Source organism: Cicer arietinum, chromosome 7 (genome assembly GCF_000331145.2).
Source record: "Cicer arietinum cultivar CDC Frontier isolate Library 1 chromosome 7, Cicar.CDCFrontier_v2.0, whole genome shotgun sequence".
Lineage (NCBI taxonomy): Eukaryota > Viridiplantae > Streptophyta > Magnoliopsida > Fabales > Fabaceae > Cicer > Cicer arietinum.
Window position 1 is genome coordinate 41,917,982 of NC_021166.2, and position 11,522 is coordinate 41,929,503.

The 11,522-nt window shown below is 32.7% G+C and overlaps 1 protein-coding gene across 1 annotated transcript; it reads right to left on the reverse strand.

The window, feature by feature from the left end:
• Positions 1-2,400: 2,400 nt before the first annotated feature.
• Positions 2,401-6,403, reverse strand: LOC101507970 (serine/threonine-protein kinase RHS3-like). The gene is made up of 4 exons (XM_004509938.4): positions 6,207-6,403; positions 5,590-5,668; positions 4,607-5,433; positions 2,401-3,320 (listed from the first exon to the last, which is right to left on the reverse strand). The coding sequence occupies exons 2-4, from the start codon at positions 5,608-5,610 to the stop codon at positions 2,447-2,449; spliced, it is 1,722 nt and encodes a 573-aa protein (XP_004509995.1). The 5' UTR covers positions 5,611-5,668; positions 6,207-6,403; the 3' UTR covers positions 2,401-2,446.
• Between the last annotated feature and the right edge of the window lie 5,119 nt (positions 6,404-11,522).

An 11,522-nucleotide genomic window follows, 5' to 3' on the forward strand; every position in this document is an offset into this window, starting at 1 on the left:
CAAAAATCTCCCATACACCTTGAGATCCAAGCAATGCTTTCATGCGAATGCACCATTTTTCATAATTCTCTTTCTTTAGAAGAGGAAAGTGGAAAGTAGTGTAATCACGAGTCACCATTTGTCAACTCTGACAAACAAGCTCTAGATACCACTTTGTTAGAGAAATGAAGATATTTCTAATAGAAAACTCTCAATTTGCTTGATGCTTAATGTCAAGTACAAGTAGGTATTTACAGGTACAATTAGAAAACTCTAGACACATTTCTAGGAGCTTCCTAATTAATACCGACTTCTAGATACTTCCCACAATTTTTTATAATTAAAGCACTTCTAGATTTTTACATTGAAATTTTACATGATGCTAGAATTATCTAATTTCAAATTAGTAATAACAATGTTGGAGGAGTACATACTATTGAAACATAGAGTATGTTAGTATGTGAATTTAAAAGTCTTACATTGGAAAGTTCTCATATATTGAGTAGTTTTCAACTCTATAAATATTAAAGTCTCACATTAGATAGTTAACATATATGAGTTTGCGTCCATCACTATATAAAGAGTATCAAACTCTTGTGAAAAGTACACTAAAGTTGGATGCAATTTCCATCTTTCTTTTTTCTCGCTCTTCTACTCGATGCACTTCTGAGTCACTTTTCCCCTCAGTTTTTTGAGTGGTCATAATACAACTATCCTTTTAGAGCGGCCACTGTTCTTTTGAGTAGTTTTTGTGTCGTAATCCTTTAGATTTTTGAATGATCATAGTACCATATTACAAGTGGCTATAATCGTCATATGGAGACTGACTTTAACCGCCATATTGACAGTGTGATTCTAGAACAGTTTTTTACAGTAGAACTTCTAGACTGTTTTATCTTGTGACTCCGTGGTTGATTTAAAGAGAATAACCTAGTCTACAACTCAACCCAATAATATCTTCGGTGACTAAAATTTATATTAAAAATAGTTTTTTGAAACTCAAAAACAACGCATACTTTATTTAGTCAGGTAAGAGCGGAAAAAATCCTTAAGACCCCTCTTGTCATGACTATTAGGGAAGACAAAAGAGTTTGGTGTTATTCAAAGGATGGAAAGTATTCAAATAAGAGTGCTTATCACTTAGTCATCTTCTCTTTGTAGATTCTTTTAGTTTACGCATGAAAGGTGACTGGAATGCCATATGGAGCTTGAAGGTTCTGTGAAAGTGAAAGTATTCATACAAGTATGAATTTAAGTCGTCGCTGCATTGACTGTCCAACATGTGTTTGGTGTCGACACAACCTAGAGGATGCAACCCACCATTTCTCAATTTCCCCAAAGCATTGCAATATGGAGAATATCCCATCTTTGGAGTTTTGTCCTCGCCGCAGTTCAGTCAGCGGGTTCATGCCCACGCATTATCTTCAAATGTCATGCATCAATGAATTCTGAGCAACGTGTTAGCTTTGCATTGCAAATTTGGAGCTTGTGGAAATTTTGAAACTCTCACATATGGAAGAGAATGGTATCACAGCACAACAAATTTGTGCTAATGTTGCTAATTTTTTCCAGTATTGGAGTGCAATGTAGGATGGCCCCCACAGCAATAGACAGCATCATCTGAATGGTGCAAATCTCATTTGGGAACCGCCACCTGAAGATTGGATGCAATTTTTTTACTAGCGACAGTGGAGACGTCTTCAAAATTGCTAGCACTTACACAGTACCCCAATGTCTTCTTGTAACAATCGGTGAAGCTTCATGTCTTTTATATACTCTACAATGGCTATTACCTTATTGAAATGGATTATCACTCTATGGTTGACCTCCTACAATTCCCTAGAAATAATGTTGTGGAGTTAGGAACACGATAGATACATGTAAAATACTCCTTTTTAGTAATTTTAATCTTGACGTGAGATTTCTTAAGAGACAAACAAATATAGTGGCTCATAGTTTAGCAAGAGCGGTAGTACTTAAACCTAGTCCCCAAGTTTTTTATTTTATGCCTCCGTGTATTATATTACTCTGATCATTTGTTAAAAATATCACAAATATAGCCTTCACTCAAACCCTCTATTCCTATTTTTATTTTTCTGTTTCTATATTCACCTTAGAGTTAGTAGTTTGTTTTACCTTAAGATAGAATTAGTTAAGTTGTTTACTATTCTGTTATTTACCAAAAGGAGTATCCTCCTCCTTCAATTGTAATCAATACATTCTTATGATTTAATGATAATGAGGTGCATTCATGAAATTAGTTTCTGACTCTCAAGTTAATAAAAATTAAAGTCTAACTCCCATAAAAAATAGTCTCGTGTAGAAATGTGAATCCATGCAGGAGATACAATAACAGTAAAATAAGAAACTCAAGCATCAAAAGACAAAAAAAGTAATATTATTGAAACTGAAATCTGAATGTATACAATGTCTACAACCACGACTAAAAATAATCTCATCTCTACCTCTAAAAATACTCAAAATCTTCATAAGAAGAATCATCTTGCTGCTGCGTCTTACTATTATTATTATTATTGTTATTATTATTATTATCAGTAGCAATTTCTGCAATCTTCTTATCAACAGTTTCCTTACTAACATACTGAGAAAAATCGAACAATTCAGGAATAATAGGAGGCGTAGAGCTTCTAATCAAAGCCCAATTAACCCCTTCAAAAAAAGGATGTTGTTTAATCTCAGTAGCACCTCTTTTATAAGCAATTCTTTTATGAGGCTCTTTAACCAACAACCCTTTAATAAGATCCCTAGCCACAGCACTACAAGAAGGATTCTCAGGAAACCTTAAAGGCTGTCCCACAACATTAAAAAGCGTAGCACGGTTCCCATTACCTTTAAACGGCGTCGTTCCATATAAAAGTTCGTATAAAAATATGCCAAACGTCCACCAATCAACAGCACTTCCGTGTCCTTCGCCACGCACGATTTCCGGAGCCAGATACTCGTGGGTTCCGACGAACGACATTGATTTGACGTTCGTTGGTTCCGCCATCAGTTCTGGAAGTCGTACAAGGCCGAAATCTGATTTTGATTTTCGGTTCTTTTTTGAAGGGAGGATACGTGGGAAGAAGAAACTTGAAGGTTGCATGCAACCGTAGACGACGTGTTCGTCGTCGAGGATTGCGGAGGAGGTGGTGGTTACGTGGGCGGAGGAGGATTTGACGAGTGTTGGATTGACGGAACAGCGGAGGGATAAGTCGAAATCTGAGAGCATTATGTGGCCTTCGTCACGGACTAGAACGTTTTCTGGTTTTAAGTCTCTGTATACTATTCCTAACATGTGGAGGTACTCCAGTGCTACTAAAATCTCTGAACAGTAAAACCTGAAACAATAATAAATTAATTACCATTTAATAATATACTCAACTATTTTTTAAAAAAATTATTGGTTGGGGTAAAATTGTATTAATACTATATTTGGATAAACAATTTATTAAACACTTAAAGCATAATTATTTATTATGTATAAGTTATTTTTATGACAAAAAAAATTGAATTTTTTCATATCAGTTATTTTACAGAGTTTATTTTGAAAATGATTTATGAATATGTCATATGTTGTTTTGATAAACTCTTATTGGTTTCCCAAGTATTTATATTAGTAGATAAATTCAAATAATCAATTTAAAAATCCTAACTTTATCAATGGATTATGTGGTGGACGAGAACCACTTGAAGTGCACCTCACTATCCCTCCTAATTTTTACAGTTGAGACAATGATGAAATCGGTGTTGTTCGAGAAAAAACAAATAAACACAAATGAATTTTGAACACACATTTATTTTTCTTTTTTAATCAAACAACTAATCAAATCACTACCTCAATTGTGAAGACAATAAGGTCTCCTTGATTCTATTTCCGAAAGACCACATTTGTCATCTTTGAAATTTCAATTTCAAGTGCTCTTCTAAAGAAACCTTCTTTCAAAGTGATTTGTCATAGAATTTGTCTAATTTTATCTTATTTCAATGTATATTTAGAATCATAGAATGATGCAGTAAACAAATTTGGTCCCAAAGAGGAGACAAAAGAGTCTCAACTTCTAGTGTTGTAATCTTACAGCCTTAATTAAGAGTTAAGATGAAGTAAGAAACAATAATAGTGAACTGAATTTGTTTCACTGAAATTGTTTGACACCTTATTTCATAACAAGAAATGATAAAACTACCACATTTAATCATTTATTTCCATGTCACATTTTTTACAGATTTTACTATAAATTGATAACAGATAGCCATCAACTAAGTGCTGCAAATATAACCTAGTCTAACGCAAGTGATGGGGAAGAATGAGTGTAAGTATTATAAACTTTAGGATATTGAGTTCGATTCTACTCATCAAAAACAAATGTCACGTTGATCTTACTTTAAATGTTAGAATTATTCCAAATGATATAAAGCACCAACACATACATAGACTCCGAAAATGAAACAAACACCAACTCTAGACGCAAATACCAAACACTGACAATTTAAGAAAATAGAACTGGCTGAATATAACTACATGTGTTGGTGTCGTGTCAGACATGCCTTTGGTTCAAAGTGTCGGTGCGGCATAAAGTCTAATAATGTGATTGAACTACAAAAAAAAAAAAAAAAAGTGACTAACCTTGCAGCTTCTTCAGTGAAATGCTTGTTGGGTTGCCTCAATCTCAAGGAATGCAAACTACCACAACTACAGAATTCCATAACCAAACAGTAATACTTTTCAGTTTCAAAATAAGAATACAAAGTTGGCAAGAAAGGGTGATCAAGAAGTCCAAGAATCTCCCTTTCAGTTTGTGCTCTAAGAAGTTTATTCCTACTAGCAAGAGAAGCCTTATCCATCACTTTCATAGCATAGAATGTACCTGTCCCTTTAAGCTCAACAAGGTACACACTTCCAATGTCACCATACCCGACACGCTTCACGAGCTTAAAATGACTAAGGTTAAGACTTGAATTACACCCTCTTGAAACAACGTTGATTGCATCCCATCTAACATCACCTCCTGTATGTGGCTTAATATGTGATGCACTACTTGTGCTCTCTAGACTATCACTACGTGAACTAGTACCACTAGTCTTTGTTTGTTGTGCTGGAAATCCCCTTGTTACCCCTGATAATATGTCTGAATTTGAAGGGGTTCTTGAATGTGGACTTGGACTTGGTCTTTGAGTAGTGGAAAATTCAGAGAAATTCCTCATAAGTGATTCTAACTTTTGAGGCCTTGATGATGATAGTGGTTTATTATTACTACTTGTGTTCTTCTTTGCATTGTTTTTAGAATTTTGGTCTATGTTGTTGTTTTGTTCAGCTACATTGTTTGTATTGTTATTTTTTATACCATCTTGATTATTATTCAACTTTCTAGCATCATCACTTTCTGTATGATGATCATTTGAACAACTTTGATCTGTCTTCTGAGCTTCTTCTGATAAAATGTTGTTACTCATCTGCATTTATTGTGTAAAATAGAAGGTTTTTTAATCATAATCACTTCACATAATCATAAATAATTAATTTTGTCCGTTACGAAACAATATCAGATTTTTCTTAGGATCAAATTATTCCCTTTTCAAATTCAAGTACTGCTATATTAAATTTCTTACTTGAGGCAAATCATCAGGCATTTTGATTGGCTTTGCTGCCGTCAATGGATAACACAATAATACCCCTCAGGAGGAATTTCTGCAAGAAAACATGAAAATTACGAAATGTTACATTCAAATGAAAATAATTTGAAGAACTTATGAATCATCTTAATATTGAGTCAAAAAGTGAGTTTCAAGTGGTGTTTAACGCTTTGTCTATGAAAATAATATTGAATAAAAAATGAATCATCATAATGTTAAATGTATTTTTTTAGATCTGTCACAATTTAGGTAACAAATATATAATAAAGTACCCACTCATTGCACTAAGTCTCCCATATATCATTATTTATGGCATGAAGCCTTGTTATCAAATGCTTGAGACCAAATTGCACAAAGGTTTTAGGGGTGTCTACAACCGCATTGTAATTGTAATTTTGGCTACATCAGCATTATTTGCCTATGATTTTTTTTTGTTGCAATATATCAAAATCACAAATTAAATATGAATTTTTTTTAATCTATTTCTTCAATGACAAGAAAAACCATTGTGGAATATATACATTGTACATTGTAGTGACAAGAAGAGAATAGAAACCCTCAGAAAAATGTATCAAGGGGAATACAGGTCAAACCTGAAAGTAAAAAAATATCAGCAAAACTTGATAACTTCTCAAGCTCTCTTCGAATGATCATGAGAATTTAATAATTAATTTTGCAACATTGAGAATTGAACAAAAAAAGAGAGAGAAAATAAGAAAGAGGAGAGAGATGTGATTAAATGTTGATGATATTAGGCAGGAGATGGAAATTGGCTAGTTCTTGATTGGACCAGCACCACACCAAACATGAGGAAAATGTGGATTAAAAGGGAGAAGATCATAACAAACCCAATTTTTTTGGAAAACTCACATTTATATATCTATGTATTAAAATAGTAAATTAAAATATTATAATGTGTTTATAAGCAAACAATACACATACATCAAATGAAAGAAGAGAGAGAAATTAAGGAAATGGTCGTTGCCATGATTACGGATGGATAGGCGTCTTATTCTCTATGAGGTAATGGTTTTATTTTTGCTGACCATCTTCCACTTGTCTAGTTCTAAAGCAATTTACATCATCACATTCAAGTATAGTATAGTGTTGTCACAGCTAAAATTGAACTCCACTTCTTTGATATTTTTAGGGGCTGTATGGAGTTTCTCATTTTTTATTTTATGGGTAAAATAAAGATTGAACTAATTTGTACTTAATTTTTAAATATTTTTGTTTTATTTTAACGCTAACGTCATCCCAGTGGATATCGACATCTACTCCTACCTCCTCCAATCGTCACGAAATAATATATTTTGGATAAAAACAATGAAAAAAAGTGAGCACCGTGGTTATAATGGAATCGACTTCTCTAGAGATGTAGATTGTAATGAAAATAAATATATTATCGCTTTTTTTAATGAACAATCTAATGATAGAATGATCTTAGAAGTAACTTGAGAGATGGGATTGCTAAAAAATATCATAAAAGATATATGTCAATTGTGAATAGTGTTAAAGACATTCTTAAGAAACACTTCTCATCGTTACATAATATTCATTATTTTTATAACAGAGAAGACCAAGATAGAAGCCGGCTATTATTCAAAAGAATTGGATATTTTTTTTAGTTTTTATTGTATGTTATTTGGTAGAAGTCATAAAATAAATCACTTAGCAAATGAAAGTTTTAATGATTAGGCTTATCTTTCAAAAATACTTAGATTAAATTATAAAGAACTTATAAAAAAAATAAAAAAAAAATAAAAAGAACATTGAAAGAGTTTTTTATTTATGATAATTTATGTAGTTAGATATCTTGTTGTTTAACTTTTAACGGAACAAACGAGATATGTAGAAAATAAGGATTTTTTTTTTCTCTTATTGAGATGATTTTTGAAAATGCAAAAGCACCTTGATCGAATTATGCATAATGAAATTAATAGATTAATAAGTGGATGTTGTTGCTGGTATTAGATGTTACTATTACATGTTTGGGTTGATAAATACATGTATAATGAATTTTTCTACGACTTCTAGTTTTGGGTTGGTATGGACTTTCCAGTGTTGATGTCAATCTTAAATATTTTTTCCTTTAAAAGTAGGCTCAACTTAGTCAACTATTTTTGTTAAAAAAAATAAAAATCTATAATTTGATTATCTTTATATCTTATATATAAAATTTAATGTCTATTTTAAACAACATTTTTCCTTGAAAAGTGTAGTCAACCTAGTCAACTATTTTTATCATAAACAAATTAAAAAACTATAATTTGATTATCTTTGTATCTTACGTATATTAAAATTCATATATAAAAGTTGATGTCATTTTTCAACAATATTTTTCGTCCAAAATTATGATCAACTTAGTCATTGAATTTTCAAAACTTCTCGTGAAGAGAATTAATCATTCAATTATTATTTTAACAAAAAATCATATCTTGACCATAAAAATAGTTACAAGATAAAAATATATATATATATATATATATATATATATAACGTACTTAAAAAAATCATATTTTGAACAAGATTTAGTCATTTAAAATTAAATTAAAATAAATTATAATTATTGTTTTTTTATATGATTTGGATAAGTTCACTTCCTATATATTTGGCAATGGTTATGTTTTTTTGTGTACAATGCATTAGTTTTCGGCATGTCTTGGTAGGTGGAATCATGGTTTTAAATTGAGGTTTTAGTTTTAATTAAGTTGTAAACCTTTAAATTGAGAAAAAAATACAATGTGGTCGATGCAGTCTAAATTGCAGTTGTGATGTCATTATAGAGACTTTAAAATCTACAATATTGTGGCAGCCATTGCAATCGCGGACCACAATTTAAAACCATTGTCAAGACTGTTGGGACTAGCTTAATGTAGTGGACAAGCTTGCGAGTGGTGCAGAAGCTTTGGATGAGTGAAGTCGTTTCAAGAGGAATCTTATTGGAGGCAATGTGCTAAGGCACTGGCTTTAAGGTAGTGACTTAAAACAATGTATTTTCACACTAGGGCTTCCACTCGTAAGAAATTCAATGTCATTAGAAGTTGGAGGATGAAGAATGGCGTGTGGTGATAACCCAATGAGGCATGTGTAGGATTTTTAACAATTATTTTTCCTCTTTTTTGGCATGTTGTAGTAATCATATTTTATAGGTTGACACGCCCCGTGTCCCTTGTAAATAAAAATATATAATAATAATAATAATTAAATAATAATAATAATAATAATAATAATAATAATAATAATAATAATAATAATAATAATGATAAAATCTACTTTTTCCTTTTCTTTTTCATTTCATTCTTCCCCCTTCTTCCTTCTCTCTCTCAGCAACTCATCATTCTCCATTTTTTATTTTCTTTTCTTCTCTTTCCTCCTTCTTCTTCTTTCTCTCACCTAAAGCCACAATAAACCCATGGAAAGGGTATACACTCTCTAAGCAAGCTTCCTCATATTTTCCCAACCTCTTGGGTATAATTTTTGGATTAGGGTTTGTGTTCTAAGGAATTAAAAAGGTACCCATCTCTTGAGAGTTGTTGATTGAGACTCATTGAGGTAAATGCACAAATCTAATCCTAGTATGAATTCATAGAAAAATGTAGTTTTGTTTAAAAATCTTATTTTTTGTGTTTAGGGTATATTTAAACGATTTTTGGGGTTTCCTAGAGTTAGCTAAACTTTAGAATAAGTTTTCTAAAGTCTTGGAAATATTTTTGATACTCAGATTTGTCAGTTGATACACACTCTCTAAGCAAGCTTCCTCATATTTTCCCAACCTCTTGGGTATAATTTTTGGATTAGGGTTTGTGTTCTAAGGAATTAAAAAGGTACCCATCTCTTGAGAGTTGTTGATTGAGACTCATTGAGGTAAATGCACAAATCTAATCCTAGTATGAATTCATAGAAAAATGTAGTTTTGTTTAAAAATCTTATTTTTTGTGTTTAGGGTATAGTTAAACAATTTTTAGGGTTTCCTAGAGTTAGTTAAACTTTAGAATAAATTTCTCTAAAGTCTTGAAAATATTTTTGATACTCAGATTTGTCAACTGAGACCTTACCGGCTACTCTGAGAATTGTTGGAGAGCAAACTTAGACGATTCTCCATAACTGTGAGTTGACGACGATCATCGTCATATATTTTTATACTGCTATTATTATTATTTTACTTGTTTTCTATATTAAAGTATTTATTGAAAAATTTGGGAAACACAACCTTTGAATTTTACCTTGATTTCATCAATTATTTAATTTAACGGCCGTTGTTATACAATATGTTATTGATTTTTAAAGTATTTAAACCTTGAATTGTTATGCGATTGAATATGTTTTTTCACGAATTACGATGAAATGATTTTAAATGCGCGTTTTGGAAAATCGGTGTTATTGTTATTAAATCGTTAATTGCGTTAGGTGCACCTAGCTACCACGTGTTGATTAGGGAGAGTTAACCGTTAGATGGAGTCGCCCCTACGAGAGAGGTTATCTATAGGAGGAGAGGGCTATCAACGAGATGTAAGCTCCCTAATTGATACGTGATGATGCGTTGCAAGATTGAGAGGAGAGGGCCATCCGTTAGATGGAGCCGCCCCTAAGGGAAAGGCCACCCTTAGGAGGAAAGGGCTATCAATGAGATAAAGCCGCCTCTTGGTTCTAAAAATTTGTATTATTACTTGTTTGATTTTTATGATAATTTTAAGGTTGTTCATTTTGATTTCGTTTCGTTATTCACTGAATTTTTAATATTTCTGTCAAGCGATTAAACAGTTATCCGTGCCTTTTGTGTTTCCCTTCTCATTGATGGTGGTTGTTGTCTCCTCACTAAGTCTTTGTGACTTACCCGTTTACGTTGCTATTTTTTTCAGATTCGCAGGCAGTTGAGTAGAAATCTGTTATTTGATTCAAGTCTCCACGTATTTCTTTTTGGTAGGCCTCTTTGATTGAGGACCATTTTTGTAACGTCTATTGAGTCTATGTAATTTGCAGCTATTTTGGAATCTATAAATTTTTTTGGAAATTGTATTAAACGATTAGATTATGTTCTTTGAATTGTGACTGAATTGAGAATTTAACAGGGATTTTATAAATGTGGGAATGTTGAAGTTACAGAGGATACTCTGTCGAAATTTCGAGGAAAAGTATATATATATACATTTTTGAAATGGTTAGGGAACGATTTAGTGTTTAATTGTTAAGTTAGTTGGTAGGCTTGCCAGGCTAGGAGTATAGCTTGCGCGCCGGTCACGACATTTAAATTTCGGGTCGTGACAAAGTTGGTATCAGAGCCCGGTTGTAGGTCCTAATAGCTGCAAACATAGAGTGATAATAGATTCTTGTCAGTAAATTGTGTACTCGGGCCCAACTTACTTGCAAGGGCTATTAGCACTCTATGAGAGTCTCATATGTTGTCAGAATCTGTGTTTAAATTCATCATCACTACCTCTCCACAATTTCTTGTCGTCTTATCCAATCTTTGATCAATGTTCTTTGAATAGGTGAGAATGCCACCCAAGACTAGGAATCCTAATATAAGGGAAATTGTTGATGAATCAATTTCTCAAGCTCAAGGCGTTCGTCAACGAGGTCGTGTTTTAGTTCATGCTCGAAATAGGCGTAGAGCTAATGTTGGCGGACGTGGTTTGAATGTTGATGTTGAGGTACCTAGGAGGAGGCGCGAAAATCCAGCCATGGAAGAGTTTGCTGCTGGTCTGCAGGGATTACAACAGGTTGTGCAACAACTTGTTGGGGTTGTCGTCGGAAAACAACATGAGGGTGATCAAAGGCATGAAAATGTCAATGGTCAACAAGAGGTTAGACAAGTGGAGCGTCAGACAACTACTGCAACGAGGGGTATTAAGGTTACTTTACCAGACTTCATGAAGCTTAAACCCCCCACTTTTTCTGGGTCTAGT